Below are 24,108 nucleotides of genomic sequence, written 5' to 3' on the forward strand. Positions count from 1 at the left end.
GCAGTTGGAGGGGCCTTGTTACCGGGACTGTGTTACACATTCCCAGTAGAAGAATCAATACGAACCAGCTGGTCTGTTTACAGGCTCAACGCTTCTGTCTTTGTCAGGAGTTACAGATATGTTCTCGGTTTTTTTCCAACTTTAAAGAGATTCCCCTTGACTATTTGTTTTTGATGTACACATGTATTTATAAAGCAATGTCTTTAAGAAAGGCATTCTTTGATTACTTAAAGATTTTTAGGTTAGGACAATATTTTGTGTTAGAGTACAGGAAATGTTAATGGCAATATTTCAGGGACTTTTAATAAAAATCCATTTGTGGTTTTGCTTTGTAGAATTTGTTGTTTATCTAAATGATCTTTGATTCTACTGTTTTCAGCTTATCCTGTGCCTGCCTGTGAGGTGGTGACCTGTGCTTTTCAGTGTGCCCTGCCTTCTGAGGGTGTTTGCTGGGGGTTGTGGTGGGTCCTGACTCTCCCTGTTCTCTTTAACAAGTATGTTTTTTTTTTTACAGAAAAAATACCTAGTAGACTCTCTTCTCCCTCCACCTGAAATGGGTATCAGTGCTAACAGATCTCACGTCTTCGTGAGCTTCGTAATTACATTTCCTGAAACAGAAGTTGAGGCTAAGGAAAGGTGGAGTAACAGCAGCGTTTCCTTGTGCCTGTAACATCCTGCCCATAAAAGCAGGGAAATAGCTGTTTGGAAAGAAAAAAGAACAACTTCTGAACTTTGTTGTAAAATCAACACATTCTCCCATTTGCTGCTTAAGAACAAAGCCTGTAAGTTTTTTCCCCTTCTCTGGTTTCCTGGTGGCCATTCTCCAGCATGGCAAAATAACTTGTGTTTGGAGTCGGGCCATGCAGTCAGGTTGTAAGCCAGCAAGCCCTTTTCTCCAGGGCAGGCTTAGTGCGGTTCTCCTGACCTTTCCTCAGAAGAACAGTTTTGTTTATCCAGCTTTTCCAGTGGGATACTCATTAACCATGTTTTAAGGTCTTCTGTTCGCACCTCCCATGAAAGCCTCCTCGTTGTGACCTCCTACTCCTTACTTCTTCTTGCCCTGTGGTTCTCTTCGCTGCAGACCTGAGTGGTGGTTGATTGCATAAACTGTAACCTTTTTGTTACCTTGCTACAAGAACCAAGACGACAAAAACACTTTCCCATGCTAATTTTTTTGTTTTAGATTGTCCCAGAGTGGATTTCTAAAAGTTGAGGCATCTGGGTTCATTTGTGAGAAATAAATGCGTGTGTATTGTGGAGAAACAAGTTGATACTGAAACTAGGCAGTCGGCTACTATTCAGCAAGTGTATTTTTGCAAAAAGGGCTGAGTCAGATAAGGTTGTGGCAGATTTCCATTTTTGTAATGGTAGTAGTGTTTTTTGTCTCTCTCCTTAGAGAACATACAAGTTGTGAAGAAACTTGTCCTTTTTTCAGCCCCACTCTGCTCACAACTGAAGTGTTGGGTAGCCTGTTGAGATGTGCATCCGAGTAATAAAAATGGGGTGTAAAAATGTGGGATTAAAACCCCTCAGAAAGCTGATTATCACTACCATACTGATGAGGTTATTCAAGGCATAATCTCGCTGCATAAATTGCTCTGTTTCCTCACAGTGCCGCAATCTGAGGATCAAGTACCACCTTAGCAATGTGAGCTTGAGATCACTGGGACACAGTGACAGTCGTGGTGTGGGGCGGAATGGCTGGGGTCCAGACACCTCCTGCCTTTACCTACTTCTAAGCTGAGCCCTGTGACTGCATTCATCATCTGCAAGATGAAAATAACTTAAACCAGGGAGCTGCAGCAGTATAAAAGACTGCCTCGAGCCCTTTCTTTCTTTCTTCCTTTTCTTTTCCTTCTTGCTGGAACCGCAGTTGAACCTGAGCTCTGAAGCTTCAGTGAGTTCAAGCTGGAACTTGAGTCAAATCGAACCCAGGTGGGGAAAAGGACAACAAAAAAATCTTTTTGCTGCAGCCTTTAGATCATTGACTAAAGGGGTTTGGGTGTTTTTATTTTTGCTTCCTCCCAGCATTTGACATTTTTAGGCTGGAGATGTTAAGGAAAGGTGTAAAATCCTATCATTAAGGTTAATGTAAGTTGCAACATAGCAGTACATGGTGGTGGTGTTGAGATGGTTGCCCGCTTTACCCTCCACCCCCCCCCTTTTTTTTTTTTTTTTGTAATATCGAATTGAATTTTTGCCAGATCATACCTGGCAGCAGTAGATGAAGCTAATGGTTGTGCTGTGCTTCCTCAGAAATGTCTTTTGGCTACTATCCTGTTTTTAATAAAACATGAGGCTGTACAGAAGGGTGCAGTCACTACACAGTTAGTTGTTAATGAAGTATGCCAGGGGATCTAAATTTTGTGGAGTGTAAAGGGAGAAAAATTCTTCATACAGGCTAGTCTGCAGGGGTGTCTCCTTTTGTTTGCTGTTTGTGAAATACCTCATTTGGATGCCTCTTTGAAGAGACTGGTAGCTTCTTTGAAGAGACTCCTTTTTAATATTTCTGTGAAAGTTGTGTAGACAGTTAATCACACAAGGTACAGTGAGAAAGCTAGTATTGGAGTAAAGATATTTCCCATCTGCTATTTCATGAAAATCTCTCTTTTTCTGTTTAAAAAAAAAAAAAGAAAAAGAGCTGCAGTCACTGAAAACTTTATCAGGTGTGGCGTTAGTTTTTTGTCTCTTACCACCTGATGTGTGGATATAAAGCACCGGTTACGTAGGTTGACTGTAAATGCATCTGAGAGCCTTGTCATAATCATATTCAACATACTAAGAAGATGCTTCAGCTTTTTAGCGGCCTAGAGGATGTATGCTGTTAAAGACAACAGTGATTGCTTGCAACTTTTTTTCCCCCTAGATTATTGTGGGATTTTGAGGCCTTTAGAACGTGGACTTCAGTTGTACTTGCTCAGTTTCGTGGGGTTTCTTAAGAAGCACATGTGGTCAGGGAGGGCTTTTTCTGTTCAGAAAAGCTTCCAATGTGAGATCAGCAGCAGATGAGCCAAGAGAGACCCAGTAGCTTCCTCATTTTTTTTAGGAAGCTGTATATTCCTCAGCGAGGAACTCACCCTCATGGTCAGCATTTGCTTGAGAAGACCGCGTCTGTTTGAACAGCACTGTTTTCATTGCAGTGGCCTTGGTCAGGGAAAGCTGTCTGTCAGGGTTGTGCTGTATCAGAAGAGGCAATGTATTGCATCATGCTTCCTAGGTCAGAATGACTACTGTGCCCTTTTTAAGAGCTTGTGTTATTTTTCTTTCAAGTAGGAGAAATCCGAACAGAAACGATGGGCTTGTTGGGAACATGACCATGTGCAGACTCTCCATTTGTAACCCAAGCCCTGAAGCTGGGCCTAGGTAGGAAGCTATGACTTTTTCTTGACACAGGCAGGCTTTGTCAGATGGCTTAAAAAATAATTTCATGACCCAGTCTGTGAACTACCCAGCCAAACCCTAGGAGGGGATCGCTGCTCTGAAGGTAAAATGGCTCAAAAGCCTGGCCTAGGACCCAGCTCCTGCTCAGAGGAGGCTGACGGCCCAACGGGCCTCAGACTGGAGAGTGGGCATGGGGAGAAGATGGCAGATCTCCGTCGGGCTGGCTCTTCCCCCACAGTACTTCCCCAGGAGCCTCTGGTTGTTTTCCGGTGCCAGTTTTGATGTACAATGTCGATAGCTGCATTTGAAAACCAGGGGGGCGTTGTTGCAAGCAGCCTCTTCCTGCCTCCTGTTAGATGGGTCCTGCTAGATTTCCTTTCAGGTTCAGGTGTAGATGCTGTGGGGTAATGACCCAGGGTCCTAATGTTACCTCATTGTCTGATTGCTAGCTGGATGAATAGCTCAGCTTTCAGACAATGCTTAACCTTCTTTTCAAGATACACTAATTAGACTTCTATGCAGTGTCTTGTATAAGCTTGTTTCCTAACTGCCTGCTGAAAGCTAGATTTTGTTGTACAGGTCTCAAAGAGGCTGGCAATCCATTTTACTTCATTAAACTCCTTATCTGCTTAAATAGTCAGCAATCAACTCGCACGTTTTCTGTAGAGAAGACCCGAAGGAAGGAGGTTATTTGATGTTTCTTGCATCTAATTTTAGTAGATGTAATTTGCAGAATTGAAGCAGCTGTGAAATGTTTCTTAACTCATGTAATGTATTGCTTTTAAAATGTGTCATAATATGAGAAAAAGAGTGCAAATCTGCATAAAACCTGCTGTGTCTTTGTGGATAGACTAATGCCAGCTGTTGGAGACTATTCTTCGTACGGTTGGTTTTCACTCTAAACAAATGACCGCCTTTTAAAAACTGGGTTGCGTGCCAGTAGTTAAAGTACAGCCATATAGGGTATGGCAGGCTTTGTAACTAGGGGTTTTCAGAGGTGAGGTCATGATAAACTTAAATGAAACTTCAGTAATGTTAAAGTCACCAACAAATAGATTTCTTTTGCTGTCCTTCCTTTCACAATGCCTGAATGTTAACTGTGTTTATATTGCCCCTGTTTAAAGGAAAATAATTTGTTAAAATGAATAAAAGGAAGTTAGTTAAAGTTCGTGTTTTCTTTCTCTGCTGATTAAAAGTGTTCACGATATAAACATATGAATGTTTACATCAGGGAGGTCAGGCAGGAAAGAAAATGCTTTGCTTTACCCTTTCATTAGCATGCCAAACCACATGGTGTGCTGGTACTTTGGGGGAAAAACTTGAAGTAGTTAGAAAGTAACAAGCATTTATTGACTGGAATGCCTGTACCGTGTAAAATTACGCCAAAACTGTGGTAGTTGCTGGTGGCTCTCTTTGAACGTGGTGAAAGTGCCCCTGGCAGAGGCACCAAGGTGCATCACAGGTATCTTAGTTAAGGATTTCTGGCAGATCTATAGTGTTCAGGTTATTAAATAAAGATCACCTGTGCTTTGGTGCACCTGTCGTGAGGCCTGCATGCAGCTCTGCTCACTGCAGCTCTGCTCACCACATCTCAGGAGAGGAACGCTGGAGCTCGCTGCCCTGCTTAAATGACCGAGAGACTGGAGCAGCTGTATCAGGAGAGAAGACTAAGGAGTCTGGGGGCACCGCATTTTGGAGAGAGGGGAAAAAAGTGTATGATTTCAGTTTACAAAATCACAAAAATGATATATAAATTGATGTGAAACGGGTTCACCGTGTCCTATAGTATTAGGATTAAGGGATGCCCAGTATGCATAACAGAAGTTTCCTTTTGTCTCAACAGAAGATCGGTTTAAAGTAGATGACAGTCCTTCACACTGCAGTTGTGAATTTCTGGAAGTTGTTTCCACAGGAGGTGCAGGGACGGGCAGCATCGGCAGGTTCACAGAGGGTTTGGGAGCTTGCATAGGCAGCAGGTCCATAAATGGAGACTAAAAGCACTCGGAAGGGAGGTACCCTCTGCATTCCTGCTGCAGCAGTTCTGGATGCCAGCAGAGAGGCTGCAGGAAAGGCTCACGTGCTCTCTCGAAATAGCCTTCGTTTCTGCTGCCATCGCAGGCGGAATACCAGGCTGGATGGACCCTACACCTGACCCAGGCGGGCATTTCTGCTGTTGCTGCCTCAGGAAGGCATGGTGCAGGTTGTTCTTACTTTCTCTGTTAGGATAAATTATTTAAGACTTGAGTCAGCAAAGCCTGTGCCGAAAAACAAAAGTGTTTTGGACTGCTTCCCTGCCCGGTGTGCCACTGAATGGAGGGTGGGAACTGGGTCACACTGAGTGCGGAAAGAAAAAGGTACTGAACAGGATACAGAGGTTATTCTGCCTACATCAGCCATCCTGTCAGAAAATGCCCCATTCCCTGACCCAGAGGACAGTGTCAGCCTGTTCAGGAGGACACAAACATTTCAAGGTGCAGCTGCGTGAGAAGGTGCTGAGCTTAGAGCTCTGTCTGCCTTTTCCTTTTTTTTTTTTTTTTTTTTTTTCAGTTTGGGGTGGGGTGTTTTGTTTTAATTTGGACGTTTCCTCCATGCTTTTCTGGATGTTGGTGTGTCTGACAATTTGCGGATGGAGATGACCAGTATCCACCTTGATTCTCAGGCTTTCTAATGAAGGGTGCGTCTTCTGAGTGTGGATAGAAGGAGAAATTGCTGTTGCTGGCAAACCTGCTTTGCTCTCAGGAGAGTTGAGATGGGAAAAAAAAAATGTTTGTTTCTAAACCATGTAATTGCAAGGTTTATTTTCTGTGGGAGTGCTGGCAGGTTGTAGGAAAAGGAGCATTTTTTTCTTGTGAAAGCAGCTATTGAGATGGAAGTAATTTCAGTGTTTTCTTCCCTGTATTCTCTACTAGGCTTCTGTTGTATGATGTGTGTTAGTTAAATCATTTCTTAAATGCAAACAGGATGTAAATACTATGCATTAGCTTCATTTTTTTATTACTAAAGGAGATGTAAATATACTTTTTAATGCAGATTTGGCTGCATTTCTCATTTGACAAAAAGCTTTAGTGCTTTAACTCAGAAATGGTTCCTAGCCATGATTTACAGCAAGATCAGAGCATCTTCATTCATTTGGCTGAATCATGGTTCACTGTATGTATGGGATTAATATGATGTGTGTGGACAGGGGATAGGGACTGCTATTGCTTACAAGTTGGCTTGAGCTGCCGCAGGTGTTCAGTTGTTTAGATTTGTTACAAAACTATTGTAATGTTCCCAGGATAGGTTTACCTTTTGTTTCTTCTATTTTCCTTTGTCTATCAGGCCAAAAAGTTAAGAGGAACTTGGTTTCCCATTCCTCAAAGGTACTAAATTCCTAGAAATTTTGTGGAAATAGGTTAGATAGAGGAGAGGCAGCTTCTCGTATCACCCTATAAATAGAAGTCCATAGCAGCAGTTTGGGGAAGCTGTGCATCTGTCTCAAGTCAAGGACCCTGAGGAAAAAGGCTTCAGGGCTTGGGGTATTTTTTTGTTTGTAGAACTGTATCGAAGCCTAATTCCATAGCAGCTTGCTAGCTGTTGAGGTTAGAGCTTTCTCTAGGCTTTGGCAGTAACCGTGGGACTTGGACTTTATGAAAGTCCCAGATGTGATGTGATTCTTTCCTGGGACCACGACTTGACTTGCAGTTCATTTTAATTGTAATCTGTGCACTTTTAGTTGTGCTCCTTGAGGATTCGTGCTGAACTGGTCTCTGTAGGCTTTGTGCTGGGCATAAGTGTAAGAAAGAGAGTGATTCTTCTCCAAACTTCTGTCATGCAATAAATGAGATGTGGGGGGGGGTTGTGGAGGGGATAAAGAAAAAAAAACATTTTCTGCCATTTTTGTGGAGAGGAAGCTCAACTGTGAAGAGACATTGCCTCATGAGTTTTAATGAAAGACCAGCTATTTCCCTTGGGAAAACAAGAGCACTTGCCTCATTTCCCTCTTGCTGGCAGCTGTTGCTTAGGAATTTCATTCGCGAATGAACTGCTGCTTTGGTGACCTGAGGAATGGTTTTAATATGAATGGCCATCAGTGGTGTGCGCTGTAAGCGCTGGGATGTACAGCGTGATTTTCCCAGGAAGTTAACAGCCTGGACTGGAAGTAGCGTTTTGGACCCAAAGACACAATCCATACGGATTCTGATGTATTTAGCTGTCTTCTTGAGATCAGATTTTTATCTTTCACATCTGTGCTGGCCTGAGGAAATACCTGGTAGCATGACAAGCAGGGGAATGGAAGGCGACCAGGAGCTCTGATGAGGAAAACACACTTAATTGGGCTGGGAGGAGGAAGCGCTGACGACATGGCAGCCGTTGCTGAGAGTATCATCTGGCTAAGTGATGGAAGAGCTGCACCTACCTCAGGTTTGGTTTTTGATTTTGACCAGAATGACATGGAAATGTTTGTGCATTGTTTTGTATGGAAAATCCTTTTTTTTTTTTTTTTTTTCCCACACATGAACTGCTCTGCTGATTGCGCTTCCACAGTGATTGATACGCACACGGATCTGTGGCTAGGAAACTCATCGCCAGGTCTAACTTTTGCAGAAAGGCAGTTTTGCAGTTCCCAACGTTCAGATTTTGCTAGGTGTGTGGGCTGGGTGTTTCAGAAGGGGCTGGGATGCTCTGGGAGCCGTATCGGGGCTGGCAGAGTGTGCCTGCGGGGCGCGGGGGCCGTGGAGGAAATGGCGGCTGTGTCCTGGGCTGGGTGAGCCGCCAGGCAACACAGACTGGTTTCGGCTCTAGTCAGGCCAGGCAGAACCGTCACAAGACGAGGCCGCACGTACTTAGCTGTAACATCTAAATCTCACCTCTGAAATGCCTTCCATCCCTTGAGCTTCGTTTGAAATGCTTGAGGTCGGAGGAATTGCTTTCGCAGCAGTCCCACGCAGAGTGGGTGTGACTTGAGCCGCTCGGCGGCCATTTCGGGACAGCGCGACGTGAGCGTATTGCGAAGCCTGGTGGAGATGTTTACTGCTGCTGCTGCTCTGCTGTTGTTGGATGCCTCAAGGTCTTCTGCAGGTGGCAGGTTTATCTGCTGCGATAGCAAGGTGGAATTTGATCTGCTGAACCTATGCAGAGATATCAGAGGAGGTTCCCCTGTGGTGGGTCTTGTTACGATGTGACACGTAAGTGAGGAAATCAGAGAGTCCTTGAGTTTGCCAAGTCCTTCCCCACCCCCACCTATAGGCATACTGGTCAAGGATTTGTTTGTTTTAACTCAAGACATGGCTAGACAGCTATGTGGCAACAGCTAAGTGCCACAGAGCCACTGAGAGCGATTCAGCTCTGGGGAAAACTGCATACCATCTCACCAAGAAGCTTTACTTGTGTGTTGGTTAAGTGTAATTAGGAAAAATTAAAATACACAGGTGCCTCAGATCTGTGTGTGGTATTGAATGATAAGCACTGTGCACAGCTGACCCAGTGAATCATAGCGGTCCAAGGCTTTGTGTCCGTGATGGGCTGGGTGAGGTATGCCTCTGCGGGCTTTCTCCTGACGGCAGCCATGTGGGGCTTACTGTCGCTCAGTCCGTGTGACAGCGGAGTGAATCTTCGTGTGTCTGGCAGGCGAGGAGGTCTCTTTGCTTGGTTGAAGCACATTCCCCCCTGCATGCACAGCAGGAGCACCGGAGCTTTTGTTTGGGAGTGGGAGCCTATCTCCAGGCTCATTCATGAAGACCTCGGGCTTAGGTTTCCCGTTGCAATTAAAGGCGTTTCCTTTTCTGTGACTGATGTCCTCACTGCTCACATTCTCTGGCCTTGATCAAGGATGGCGGATTGGGGTGAAAATGATTACTAAAGTAAACAGGGTCTCTGTCTCTTACGTGTAACGATTTTTCTTGAAAGGATTCAAGTCTATTCTTTAAGGTTTAAATCCTCAGTAGTCTTTTTTTGTATTCAGTCCATAGTTTTGCATAATGTACATGCTGTTAAGATTAGTTGAGGCACAGACTCTGGTGGCTCAGAAAATGAGTTATAGCGATGTTTGTTGCCAGTGTACTACAGAGTGAAGTTCTCTCAGCTTTTGCATAAACAGGGCTCTATTTTTTCTGTCTGCTGAATTAAACTTTGCCAAAATCGCCTGGCCTTAATGCAAGGAGCCAGGAGTTGCAGTGGCATGTTCAAGCAGGGAATGGTATGCAGCTCAGTGAGGGAATGATGCATCCCCTGGTGTCTCCAGGCTCTGCGCAGCACTGTAAGGAGTCACCCCTGGGAAGATGGTCACCTCTTTCTCTCCCTGTGTTCCCATCTGTTTTTATTTTTTTTTCCCTTCATCTCTCTTTTACTTTTGCAATGTAGACAGGTTGTTTACTTGCTGTGAGCCCTGGGAACTTCTCCTGTTGCCATTAAAGGCAATACCTTCTTTTTGTCATCTCCAGTTACAAGACCTTGATGCCAGATTCAGCCTCTTAAGGTACCCAGAAATTAATGTAATGATGTTACTGAAACAAAGGTTGAGGTTTAAGCAAAGGAAAGGTCTGTTTCCTGGTTAGTGTTTTCTCATGATGGTGCTGCTGTGAATGACTGCAGTAATCACGATGACAGCTCCAACAGGGTAGAGGAGAGGTACCTGCTTGAACAGTCACCAGTGAAATAATGACGAATATTAAAGCTGAGGTGTCCATTATTGGAAACTCAGTATTGAAAGTATGAGCAGATTGGTGTGAACTCCACAACATACTCGTCTGTCAGAAAAATGAGTCTTGGCAAGTATCTATGGTTAGGGGCTCGTCTTTGGCTGCAGAGGCCAGGAACTTTCTGAGTTAATCTTTGGGTTTGTGAAAGCAGTCAGATAGATGGTAAATGCTCTGTCAAGTTTGTATGGCCAGTCCTGGCCCATTCTTACAAGTGTTTGAAGACAGCATTCAGAACACCTATACGTCCAGACTCTGACTATGGGTCATTGCTTTTGGTACTCATTTTGAGCATTAAAAAACCAAAAATATCTACTTTGATGTCAGAGGAAAAAAATGACAACAATGAAAACCACACTTACAGTTTTGGTTTTTATCTACTCATTTGCTCCCAAATTGAGCACTACAAAGCTGTAAGAGCCCCTGAGGAGATGAAGAGAGAAGTTGAGATGAAGTTGTATTTGTAATAATTATGGCAGTTTGGGGGAAGGGGAAAGATGACAAATAGAAGGGTAAGAGAGATTAATTTCTCTGCTGAGACCGAAGACTTGGATTCTGAAACCATTTAGTAATTTGCTGTTTTGTAATAGATTAGGTGGGGTTTGGCGACTGTGCAAGATGCTACACATGCTTAGTAAGAGTTGTGCTTAAGGACCGAATAGGAGATCTGTCTGGCTGTGTTCCTTTTTGCCTCAGTTTCCTGATCTGTGAAATAAAGGTGTGTTCTCTGTGTTACGCAGGAAATCAGCATTTGAGTCCAGATCAGAATTCAAGGTTTCTGGCTCCCAGTTCTGCACTCAGGCCACGCCTTTCTTTTTTATAGCTATGGGAAAAAAGTCAGCTCCAGCATGTCATTTAGTAAAACACCATATAGGAAAAGCAACCCTAAGTCCAAAGGAGCTAAAACCAGCCGCTTTTAAATTAGGAGACGAAAAGATGTCTTGCACAGTCTTTCTGGGAAACGGCAGCCTTCAGCCCCCCACCAGCTGTGGTCATCGCTGGGGTAGCTCCCGTGCGAGTTGTCCTAAAGACATACGGGGCTGGGCATGGCAGGCAGGGACCTCCTCTCCTAGGGTAAGCTCCGGGAGGATGCGCTCGTGAGGACAGACCACGTCGCTGCCGCTTGGCTCCTCGTTCGTGCAGTGAACGCGTGTCGCTGTGTTCGGCTGTGCCCTGAAAGCTTCGAGCCGCTGCTTCCCCCTGTCCGAGCGATGTCTTAAGTCATTAAAGCTGGGAGCTGAACCTCTTCCATACTATATATGGCCTTGGTGCTCATGGTGGAAATCGGAGTGTATTTATAACGCTGGTTTGCTGCAGCGACGTGGATTGGGAACAAATGTTTGTTTGGACAAAATCCAGCTCCAGGGACTGGTTTTACTGCTGCATTAAAATTCCGTAGCAAGCTCATAAAAGCAGCAGTCAAAAATCGAGCGGGGCCTTCCCCATGGAAAAACCATGAATTTGGTGTAACGTGATACAGCTAGGGAGTTACTCACGATGGCTCACGTAGTAGTCAGCGGCCCTGTGTGTAGCGTGCGGTCTGTCAGGCTGGAATGCGGGGATGCTCCTGCATTGTTGGCACACTTGGGGATTGCTGGTGTTACTTGTCAGTACGTGCTGCTATTTTTATATGTATTCTTCTGTTTGCTTAGAATACCCATCTGTGCCCTAAGTAATATCTGGTGAAAAATTGCAACTGTTTTCTTAACAATATTGCATAGCATTGACATGAGCAAATCAGGCCATAAAGCGAGCTGAGCTGTTTTACGTACTGCTGATAAATATTTGAATGGAAAACAGTTGGCAAAAAAAATGACCCAAGTGTCTTTGGGTGTGTTGATTTGACTGTCTCTATTCAGTTCAAGTGCACTACTCAATTTGCCTAACTTGTTAATACTTTCTTTTGCTGTACAGATAATTAATATCCATTGAGCTTCTGTGAAGTAATTATTACTTGGACTGAGAACGCTCATATCCAAAGTCATAAAAGAATTGTTCTTCGCTTTGTTTTCTAGAACCGCTCTTTCTCTTTTTGTTGCAGGATGTTCAGAAGGAGAGAGAACCTCATGTTTATCTCAGTAAAGAAGAAGTTAAAGAGAAAATACAAAGCTATAATTCATCTGTCACTGATAAATTAAAGATGACCTTGGTAAGTTTTGCATATGATTACTGTAACTTATGTTAGGAGCAACTGTGTGGTAACTTTGTAGTGAATTATGAATCATTTTATTCTTAGCATCTCACATATGAAACTGTCTCTGGTTTAATGACTTTGTAGTAGGCTCTCTCTTAGATCTGGAAATTAAATCTTACATCTGGAATATTTTTATCCACGTAGCTTTTTTATATGGATTGAAACAAATACAGATGTCATTTAAAATGTTTTAAAGATAAATTCTAATTCAACACTAAGATGTCAATTTATCAGATGAAAACCCTTCAGCTGGTAAATGTGAAGATATTCATCCTTTTTTGGGTTCATAAATGTTTGTCAAGTATCTCTTTGATAAAGATGCTTCAACAGTGAGAAAAGTTAAAACATGCCATATTTATTATAGGAGACATAATATTCAGAGCACTTGTACCGGTTTTCAGCATTTGGAGACTTTCTCCCGCTATCCCCTCCATAAACATAATGCAGACAATAAAACCCATATAGATTTTTAATTTCCAAGGACTGTGGACCAGGTCTGAGACTCAGTCTGACCTACTCCAGACCATACTAATAATATTCGCGTCTGCCTGCCTAGCAAGCTGTCATTCGTTGTCTAGATTTTTCTGATACCTTATGCATTCCTCTGGGTGTACAGTACATGCAAGCTTAGAAATTGTACTATATCCTAAACCATACAGGCACGAGTATCTACTAAAAGGCTTTTATGTATTTCCATGTGGGTCAGGACTTACGCCTAAAACCAGGTTGCTTGAAGTTCTCTAGCTCAGTAATGTTTGATCAATTTCGATATTTTCTTACAGAAGCAATCAATAAATAATTTGAAATATTGATTAGAATAATGTTTATTCTAATTATTTTTGAATTGAAAGAGGATTTGAGTATGTAAATACTGTAGGCTAATTTGCAGCTGAAATGTGGAGAGTAATTTCTACATTTGTGCATAAAATGTATGGTTAGTTATAGAGGCATAGTTATAGACGCGTGTTACTGGTCTTTTTTCACTTCATAGTTCTTTCCTAATGTGAAAACTTACCACTAGTTCATAGTACCTTTTGCTTGGTGAGATCCTAATAGCCTTAGAATTTGGCTGTTATTATTAAGGCCGGTATTATTATTCAGCAGAAATAGCAGAAAGAATAAATATCTGAAATACTGAAACAATGCCTTTCCTAGGGGATGTGACATATTACAGTGGCATTTAAATTCTGTTCTCTGTAACCACTTCTGTCTGCCTTCTCCAGTAGTATGTCACAGTTGGTCATTACTAATTTTAACTTCACAATGCTTTCTTCCTGTTGCAGAACTCAAATGGGATTTACACTGGCTTCATCAAAGTTCAAATGGAACTATGCAGACCGATCACTGTGCAGTCTTCCCCCAGCCAGGGAAGGTGTGCTCACAGCAATAACGAAACTGCTTTTTACTTGCCGAACGACTGTGTGAATACACTTCACATCAGCAGCACCAATACTGTTCGTGAAGTTATTGAGGCCTTGCTCAAAAAGTTTTTCGTGACCGACAACCCCGCGAAATTTGCACTTTACAAAACGCTGTCACAAGGAAGACCAAGGTAGAAATTAGACTTGCAGCATTTCGGTGGCAAAGTGGATTTGGGGGGCAGCTGTGTTATAGGAATACTTGAAATGGGCAGGGTAGAAGAAAGATACAGGGAGGTGACAGCCTTGCTCTCTTTTATCTTCTTTTCTTGTGAAAAGCAGTGTGCATAAGAGTGTAAGTGATTTGAGGATAGTTCACAAAAGACAGGAGAACCCACTGAACCATCTACACAAATCCGCTCCGCTGTTCAGTCTGTTGTATTCATTTAAGATGCCCCTTATCAGGCCCTAAACTTCAGTTAGGCTGAAACACTGCAGATTTGTGAGATTAAATTATGGGACAGATTTTTTTTTGAAGAGAAACCATGATGTCAGCAATACCTGCAGTCCCTGTGTTGGCAGACAACTGTTGGGGTGATGACCATCATGGGCTGTGTATTGTTTTCATATGTGCTTCTTGGTTCATGTGGCTCTGTCTCTGCATGACTACTGTTAAAGTTTGGTGTTTATTGTGCTTGGAAATACCAGAATATGCAAAAGGTATCTGTAGTGAAAAATGTGTTTTGCCAGCATTGTGTTTGTGCGCTTAGGAATCTGCCTTCTTCTGTGTACATTGACAGTGTTGCAGGAGCTCAGATGTTTCTGGCTGTCTGAAAAAAAAGTTTCAGAATGGTGACACCACAGCTGTGATGTTTTCAATACTTATTTATAGCAACAGAGCTGTGTTGGATTTTTCTTTTCCTTCCCCCAACCCCCACAAGTATTCAGATACTGTGTTGACTGGAAGCCACTTCATTCATATTCGAATGTAGTCTTGCACAGTTACCATCTCTAAAACTCATCTGTTCAAAACTAGTATGTAGAATGTGGAAGTTTATGCCTACATATGCGTATCTCTGAAAATTTCTAACATTGGCTAGCATTAACCATTCAAAACACTTCATTATTTCTAAAAATGATTAATTTCTGTCTTTTCTTCTCTTGCAGTTTATACATGCAAGCTGTCAGACCGAGAACATCCCCTCTACCTGCGTTTGGTGGCAGGCCCCAGAACGGAAATGCTTAGTTTTGTTCTACGTGAGCATGAAACTGGAGAAGTTATGGTATGTTACACTCACGCTTTTGTTTGTTTGTTTAACTTCACAAGTGAAGTTAAAGCTCCTCTTTGATCTGTGCTGACATGTTGATCCATTTTTTTGGAAGCATTTTTTTTTCTTGTGCTACTTATTTTGTGCTTTTTGTAAACATTTAGTCTGCAGTTAGCTTGACCTCCTGTTACTTGCAGAACAAAGAAAAAGTGTAAAAGAGTAAAGTGTTTTCAGATTCGTAGGACTTGCAAGAAGGGTGCCTGATGCTGTTTCAGTGTTGAAATGGTTTTGAGAGTCTGAGGTTTTGCTTAAAAATGCTGTATATATAAATGGTTTGTGTATTTCCTGTTCATCTCATCCGTTCTTTCCTCTTCTCTCTTTACAGTGGGAAGCTTTTAGTCTTCCTGAACTGCAAAACTTCTTGCGTATACTGGACAAAGAAGAAAACGAGCAACTTCAAATCTTAAAGAAGCGTTATGCAGCTTACAGAGACAAACTTGAAGAAGCCCTTGGTGGGGTGTGGAAACCTGGTTAAAAGGGGGCCAAAGAACACTCAGGAAAAACGCACGCTACCAAATGTCAGTATAGCATGCCAAACCCAATGTACAAAAGAGCAGCAAGGAGTAGTTTTCTTTATTCAGAAGACTGTTTTGTGATGCCAGGGTACCTGAACTTTGCTATAGACTTAGTTCCATAAGCCAGGTCACTTAAGATCTTGCACCCACAAGTGTAAGGGATTCTGCATGTTTGTACATCAGTTTGCAACCCTCTGTGTGCCTAGAGAGTTTTTCCAAGTTATCTTGGTGCAAGCTGTGAAACTGTAATCAATTTTCTAGGATGCTATGAAATAAGATTATTTTTTTCTTCTTTGCTTTAATGGTAGCTTTTCAAGTAAGGAGGTGCAAATTAATTGGTAAAAAAAAAAAAAAAAAGAATGAAACTGTCTGGAAAAGAATTAGTTGGAGCACTATCTTTGAGATGAAATTGATTTGCACTACCTTTCTGTTTTCAAATAGTTACTGTATAATTTGTGAGGAAACTGTTAGAGATGGAGGGCATATGAGATCTTTTGTTCTGTGAATTTGTGGAAGGCTTTAAATCAGTCTTCCTGGAGAAGGTAAAGAGAATGTTGAAAAGAGGGTAAGAGTTGAGGAAGGAAAAGTGTAGTAGCTGATGGAGGAGGACTGATTTTAAATAGAAATAGTATTTATACAGAGGAAAGTTAAAATACTAATTCTACAAGAATAAAGTTTTAGGATGTTATAATATTGTGAATAAGTTTTAGGGTTTTTTATTTGCATAAATCCACACTGGAAAAGAAATAAAGATAATAGAAATACTGGGAAGGAATGAGAGGCGAAAGCTGAATAAGAATAGAAATGGAGCTGCACATAACAGGTCACCATTGGAGAAGCTGGTTCCAGAAACCTATAATGGGGGGTTGAAAAGTGCAGCAAAGCTAACAAGTGGCAGCTTACTTGAATTCTGAAATGCGGACGATGTCTCAGATAACCCTGTGAGAAATGCCCAGCTAGTGAGTGTTCAGATCCAAGCTATAACTGCAGATACATTTGGTCTTACTGTAAGTCAGATCTTTCCTCTGGCTCAGCAATCCTTTTTTAGGCTGGATACTTTTAAATTGTCATATATCTGAAAGACAAAAATAGCTTCCTCTGCTTCCTTGTTTGTTAAAGGCTCAGTCGGGCAAAGAAAGTAGAACTTATTCATGTTTCCAGCATAACAGAAAATTAAAATTTATCATCAGTGTTGGTGACTGAGCATGGTAACTCCTGCTTTGAGTAGTTCAGAAAGTTTTTTCCTTATGTTTTTAAAATTCTTAATTGAACAACTGATTACCAAATTCTGTAGACTGCTGATTTACTTGATTTGAAAGTAGGAAAAATGTAGCAAGAAAACATTTTAATGTAAATAAAATTGTTTTTCTTTCAGAGTTATTTATCTAAAAAGCACGTTTGAAAGAAACCAAAGAAGTGGGTGTGCAATAGAAGCATGAGGCAGGTTTGAGTAACCAATACTTTAGTCATTACCAAGCCGAGAGGAAATGAGTTATATATTGGGGGGTTGGGGTGGGAGAGTAGTGCTAAAGATTTCAGAGCAGGAGAAGTTGGTGGTGTTTTTTTTTTTCCTCCACTCTTAGGATGTTCATTTTAAATTCCCAAGGAATTGTTAAAACTTTGGTGACATCTAATGGATACTATGTGAAACTCCAAGCTTCTGTTCACCACCTTAATTTGATGTAATTGTGCCTTTGTTTCCTTTCCTTAGGTTTTTTAAAACTTTTCACAGGTTGATTTTTTTGGTTAAAAAAAAATAAAATTAGAAAAAAATATGCAAGCTTAATGAGACAATCATAATGTTTTAAAGTGTTAAGAGAAATTAAAAGTAGGACTAACTATAAAGCATATATAAGGCATATCTTGTTTGTTTTTTAATTTCACATGTAACATTGTAGTGCATGTGTGAGTTAGTAACATTATCCTCAAGTGAGACACTTTATAATGGTTCAGGGAATGCTTTTATGTTTTGTTACATTTTTTTTTAATTTTATTTTTCTGTGAATGCAGCATGTTGATGGGTATTCTGTTAACATCTACTTATTTATATGCCTGCCCATAGCTATGTAATCATTACATAATCGCTGTTAATGTTGAACCATTTGTTGCTTAGATTTAAACACTGTTTGAGTCTAAAAGTGGAGTATAAAAATATGTGAATTTTGTTTTTACTTGAAGTAAACTATCAGTCTTTTAAGTAGGCACATCTGCATTTACTTTAGCCAAAAACCTCAATCAGTGTTGTATGCACTACAAGTTTCAAATTGGGGGAAGAGAGGGAGGAACCAAAACAAACTTACTATGTTTTAATTTGTCTTAGTCCACGGTTAATTATTGTAAGATGTCGTGTGTGGGGTTAATTATTATTATTTTTTTTACACACTGGCAATTACAGCAGCTTTAATTTAAAAGAAATGGTCATGCCTGGCCAGTTTTTCTCTTTTTAATTTTAGCATCAAATTAAACTGTCAAAACTGTTGTTGCAGAACTGTTTTCATTTCATTCTATGATGGTACCAGAATGATTAGATGATGGGGGAAAGGAGGGATGTATTGGGGGGGGGGGGGGGGGGGGGGGGGGGGGCGGGGCAAGGGGGGATTGCAGGGAAACATTAAAATGTATGTCTTTAAAAACAAGCAAACATTATTTATAATTTTGACAAGCTTAGTTTTATTTTTATAGGGAAGTTTTTATTCCCCTAAAATTTATTACTGAAATGGCAATTGATGGTTCCATTATTAAAGTTGAAGTTGGCAATACTTAGCTACGTGGTATGTTTTTATTTTACCATTATCTGGAGTTCATGGTGTGATACTTGTATACTGGATGAGACTTCCTTGTTGCTGTCAATCATGCTAAAGGAGATGCACTCACTGTAAGCATAAATTAAGTTTGTCTGGAACAGCAGGTAAATTTCAGTGTCTGTATATGCGCGTGTCCCAGTCATACTTGTGTATGGAAGTACGTGGTTGCATTTTCATTTTGGCTCTTGTTTTTGATAAAGAGTACGGGAAAAACTAAACCAACAGATTTTTTTTTCCAAGTACAACAAGAAAAAGTAAGTAGACTCCCACAATGGCTGCCTCATGTTAGCCTTCTTAAGAGTGGGTGTCTGGTGGTTGTTAAGAACCTACTATTTAAATTCCTGACAGTCAGTAAAGAATACATGGGACTGGCACACACCTTGAAATTTAGCTTTTTTAAAATTCTATTGAAGAACTGACTCAACATGAATAATAGAAATATTTCCACTGCCATTTTCTTAAAAATCCGTAGGAGATGTTAGTTCTAAGGAGATGCTTCTGTGCTGTTTTTACAATTTGTCTTCCTAGTCAGGAAATTACAGTGCTTGTCAGACTTCGTTTTGTTAGCTGGGCTTTTTTGATAAGTCTGTGAGTAATTTGTGTGTCTGAGGTGCTATTTTTAATACCTGGCTAAAACTTGAGTTTCAATCTTAAAGCCCTGAATAAACTGAATGATAAGTGAGTGTATTTGTAAGAGGCCCCTGCCTTGGAGGATCCATGGGTGGGTGGGCATTTAATGCGATATTGTCCGTCTCCTGACACATTCCTTGGGCAGATGCCTGGGAGTCAGAAGTGGCAACCAACTTAAATCCTGTCTTATCCTTCAGAGGAGGTGCTTGGTGAGCTCTTGGTGAGTCAAAAGACCTCCCCCACACACCAGGAGACTCCTGAGAGTGTGGGCCGTAGCAGATCGATACTCGTGGAAGAGGGGAAGGCCCAGTGGCCTGCAATGAACAGGAAAGCCCATCCTCAGGAGTGAAGACCATCCTAGAGCTCCCCACCTGGAGCCAGGGGCAGTGTCGATAAGAAATGGGCTGTGGAGATGTTCAAAGAGGTATCAGTGTCTCCCTGGCTCTGTTTCCTGTGCCATGTCTGTAGTGGAAGCTCAGGGACTTTTGTTCATTAGGTAATCTGTGGGTATTTAGCCTTGTGCCCAAAATCACATGCTTGGACAGGCTGCAGACACAGTGCTTCATCAGGAAGGACCTGCCACTCATCAGCCATCCGTGTGTGCAACAAAGGGGCAGTGTTGGTATCCTCTCCTGGATTTGCTGTTTCTGCCCCCAATATCTGCCATCAGCTGAGGAGCTGGCCTCTCCTAGGTAGCGTATCATCATGAGCTGCAACGTGAGTGAAATAGGAGCTGTGTCTTCTTGCTTCTCTGTCTGTGACTAGTCAGGATGGCATCTGTGCAATGGAAATGAGGAGGATCACGCAAGTACGTAAGCCTGATTACACTTCTGTGGGATGGCTGTGCACTATGATGCTCATCTGGCTCCTCCGGAGTTTTTATTAGTGCCCGAGGCAAAAACAGCTCCACTTTGACTGTGGTGTGAATCCAAGATAGATGAAGATCAGTCCTTGTTCCTGACTGCCTGGAGAACCTCTGGTGCAGAGTGTAGGAGAGGTGAGCATAGGAACCAGAGAGAGGGGGGTTGCGGGGTGAATGTGTATATGCCATACCCACAGTGGTAAAGGTGCTCCCAAGGGTACAGAGCTTGTGAAGCTGCCCCAGCGCTCCAAGTTGGCTGACAAGAAAGGGTGAATTAAAGCAGTGTTGGAGGTGCTGTGACTATCAGAAATAAAAACAAATCACCATCTGACTAGCTCTTACCCTTCTTCAGGGATACTCCGGTAATAGATTTCTGGAAGAGCAGCAGGATTTGCTGATTACCTCGCTGGTTTTCAAGTCCAGATTCACCTCCATTAACAGGCTCCCTCTGCTGTTCGTGATGCCTTGGTGCTGTGGCATCACCATCCTTGACAAAGGCCTCTTTGGCCAGGGACAAGGATGCTTGCATCCCCGCAGTCCCTTTCATGCAACGAAGCATTGCGTTGGCAACATCACCTCGTGGGTGCAGGGGACACTAGGATGGGGCACATGGGGTCACACCAATACTTGTACCAGGACGTACACACATGGGGTCACACGAGCACTGTGCTGTGACAATGTCTCCCCGTGGCCTGTGTATTGCCCCAGCTGCACTGTGCTGAGCCTGGAGCTCGCACTGGACTGCAGGACTGGGCACCCAGCAGCCTCCGGCCAACCTTTGTCCCTCAGAAACTATGCACTGAGCACCATGGTCATGTAGTGGAGACTAATCTGATGTGGCTTCACTGTAACATACCTTTTGTGACCATGGAAGTCCCCAAATGCTCAGAGGCCATTAGCCAGCTCTCACACCCTAGCCATGTGACACAGGGTGTGTGGCGCAAGCATTGTCTAGACCAGCACTGCCCAAGGCCAACCCAGGTTCTTCCACAGAACAACCCAGCAATTTCCAACCTGCCTGGCCATGACTGAACGCCCATGTGGCACGCTCATGGCACTCGGAGAAAAAACTGGGAAGAGCCTTCTCCAGCAAGCCAACATCTCTCCACCCCTGCCAGGCAAGAGGCCAGGCCTCCTGGGAAAGAGGAGGAAAGGCTGAGCGAGTGTCACATATTTCTCAGCAGCCCAGGTCTTTCTCCATGACTGTGTCATGCCTTGGCCTTGGTGATGATGGAGCCCTCCAGGGGCTCTTTCCCTGGAGGAAAGAGGTTGATGCAGGTGAGGGTGGTGGTGACAGAGGTGCTCCCGTCCCCACAGCCCTTTCTGAGCCCCCTTTCTTGCCTGGGCTGGACCCTTTGCTCTGTGCTGCAGATGTCAGAACAGCAGATACTGTTACAGGCATGCAGTCATGTGAGAAATGAATAGGTCCTTCTGTGGTATTGTGATCTTATCGTGGCACAATGCCTCCACCTACAGTAAAAGTATTAGTCTGTCCAACCCACATCCAGGTTCCTGGATAGGGACTACTGGCACTTGAGGTTGGTGTGGGTGGTCAGGTGGATACACTGGCTCTTTCTACCCCACTGGTGGGTTTGGGATGTGTTGGGTCTCACCTGTTCATGTTAAGGCTGAAGTTACCAAATCCTGTGGGTTTACCTGATTACCGTAACGCACATAAACATTTGGGTCAGTGTGCCAGATTTCCCAGTGCAAGGGTTACCGTTGTCTGACACGTTGTTTTTCCAGTGACTGGTATTGAATTCTCACCTGATCTCCTATGTGCCACGTCAAGGTGCTCAAATCGTCCTGCTGGTGTTGGTTCAACACAGGTGATGGTTCGAAACCTCTATCTAGTGGGTTATCAGTAGGAGCCTGACACGGGTTCAGCATTTGTATGGCCTCCCATAAGTTCCTTCCGCAGTTAGCATTATAATTTTGCCATATGAGTTGTTGTTTAACATTCCATCTTTCTACTATGCTGTTACTCTGATGTCAATAGGGTAAGTGGAAAGTCCACATAACTCCATGCTTAACACCATTCCTGTACTATTTATTTAAAAAAATGTGACCTGTTATCTGACTACCTCTTCTGGCACTGGGTGCATTGCAAACCACGGGATTAATTCTGCTGTAGATGCCAATCTGGATGCAGTATGTGTTGGGTAAACATTACCCAAACCACTCACTATTTCAACTCCAATCATAATGAATCCGTTCTTCAGAGGTATGTGCCACATGTCCAATACCGAGTACCTCAAAGGACTTTCCCTTCCCTAAGGTTTGCTTGTGGTTGACTTCTGACAAGATAATCCTTCATTTTCATTACAAAATCCACAAGTGGTCACCAGTTGGATTGCCTGTTGTTTAGTAATTGGCCTACCTTGTCCTGCTGCACGCTGATACAGGGCACATGTGCTAGTGTGTCCCAACTGTTCATACAGTTATTTGCCTAATTATTGCCTCCCTCTGCAACAACTTCTAGGGGAGATACCAAGCTATAGAAGGGAGATAATTAACTCCTGTGGGGTTAGTTAGGGAAACCCCTATGGACAGACAGAGCCAATGAGCTTCACCTCACCCCACTTGATCATTAACATTGGGTCCAAGAATATTGTTTGATAACACAGGAACAAGTATTACCAGTCCCTTGTGGACTTGTGCGTTGTGCTGGGGTGCACCATGCATCCTATTCATGGGGTGAAAAATGATCAGACAAACATCTCCGGGGTTGTTGCAGCTGCTCACTCTACTACTGCTCAGGCTGTGACTAACACACCCCATCTTGTGTGGTGTTCTGCAGAGCTAAGAGGTCATAATCTGAATCACTGTTTGCTGTTGTGCAAGCTGAAATTATAAGTGTTTTCAGTTGTCGTAACATAGGATGGGAAGGGACCTAGCTCAGCGCTTCTCATTGAGGCAACCATTCCTATCACGTCCTCTCAAAGCTGGTTCCTTCCCACTTTCCTCAAAAGTGTTACTATAAATGGTCTTTGCATTGCACCTTTTGTTCTCCACTGCTTTCTCTACAGCTTTCAGAAAGCTGTGTTTGTGACCGGAGTTTTGCATTGTGGATGCCCCCTCCCTGGAAGTGTTCAAGGCCAGGCTGGATGGGACCTTCAGCAACCTGACCTAGAGGTCCCTTCCAACCCAAGCCAGTCTGTCATTCTATATTTCAAATATGAGGACTAATGCTGCAAATGCTCCATGTTGCCAAATCTAACCTCTTTCATGGTGCTGTACAAAACACTGCTTTGGTTCTATTTGAGTGCATTTATCCTACCATGGATCATCCCCGAATTTTGGGATGGTTTTGGATTCAGTCAGGTGAAATCATACTGTATGGCCAAGATTGTAGTGATGTTGCATGATTTAGGTAAATGCTGCTTTCCATATGAATCAGATGGGATGTTGTGGGTAACAAGAGCAGTTCTGTTTTGCCTTGAATTTACTACAAGTACCCATGAGACAAGTCTAGTGCAATCATCACTTGCACTAGCTATATAAGCCTAAATATAACATCATAGCCTAGTGCATAGCATGATAGAAAATAGCAGTACAAGGCTAAGATTTCTCTCCTTAAATACAGAATCTGGTATGTGATCAGAGATTTCAGCTGTTTCCAACATGCCCAGGGAGGCATTAGGGCACCAGTAGATTTGATGACAGAGAAGTTCAGCCTGTTGTGTTTTTTTTTTTTTTTTTTTTCCCAGGCAAAATTATTGTATTGAACAGTGGCTCTGAAGTTCTCCATTGGGATAAACAGGTGCTTTCTGTATGCCAGTAATCCTAGACAATTCTTTTAATCTAGATCTGACAGCCGATATCTTGAGAATCTCTCCTCTCTGCTCATAACATTTTTCCATATCTGCGAGCGAGCAGATGCCAGACGTTTTTTGCATCTGTTTATATCCTTTGGTATACGTGCTCATTGGACAAAGTTAGAGTTGGTGTTTTTTTACTAATGTTGGGACAGGAAGGTAGCATAACTCTTACGGAGTATCTTTTAATGCCTGCTGCCAAGTAACAATGCACATTTTTAAACATGAACAAGGCTCAGCTGAAAATGCAGGTCACATTTAAAGGAAATAATGGCTACCTCATTTCAGCCTGTGTGAATTAAGGAGAAATCAGAGGAATGTTCCCAGAGAGTTAACAGACCTCACACTAACGTGTACGTTGTTGAAGGGTCAGTCTTGGACTGGCCATGTGCACTGTGCTATTTCACAACCTGGGCTCATCAGAAGAGAGCAAGATGCACCTGCGCTGTTTTTGGAAGGAGTGGCCTCATCCATGCTGGTGTTTCTCCTTTGATACTCTACAGTAGTCGGGTATCAAACAGAAGTTTTTGGAGTTACAATC

General features: G+C 42.6%; 2 protein-coding genes across 4 annotated transcripts in view; one reads left to right on the forward strand and one right to left on the reverse strand.

Annotated features, from left to right (window-relative positions):
- RASSF3 (Ras association domain family member 3) overlaps positions 1 to 18,216 on the forward strand; it is a 49,833-nt gene extending 31,617 nt beyond the window's left edge. Inside the window, 5 exon segments of the mRNA XM_035544138.2 lie at positions 12,100 to 12,207; positions 13,536 to 13,778; positions 13,780 to 13,804; positions 14,778 to 14,893; positions 15,264 to 18,216. Coding sequence (XP_035400031.1) covers positions 12,100 to 12,207; positions 13,536 to 13,778; positions 13,780 to 13,804; positions 14,778 to 14,893; positions 15,264 to 15,413 — 642 coding nt within the window. The 3' untranslated portion in view covers positions 15,414 to 18,216.
- Positions 1 to 24,108, reverse strand: part of RPL18A (ribosomal protein L18a) — a 220,411-nt gene that overhangs the window by 150,509 nt on the left and 45,794 nt on the right. The window lies entirely within an intron of this gene.

This window comes from Cygnus atratus, chromosome 1 (genome assembly GCF_013377495.2).
Source record: "Cygnus atratus isolate AKBS03 ecotype Queensland, Australia chromosome 1, CAtr_DNAZoo_HiC_assembly, whole genome shotgun sequence".
NCBI classification, from domain to species: Eukaryota; Metazoa; Chordata; class Aves; order Anseriformes; family Anatidae; genus Cygnus; species Cygnus atratus.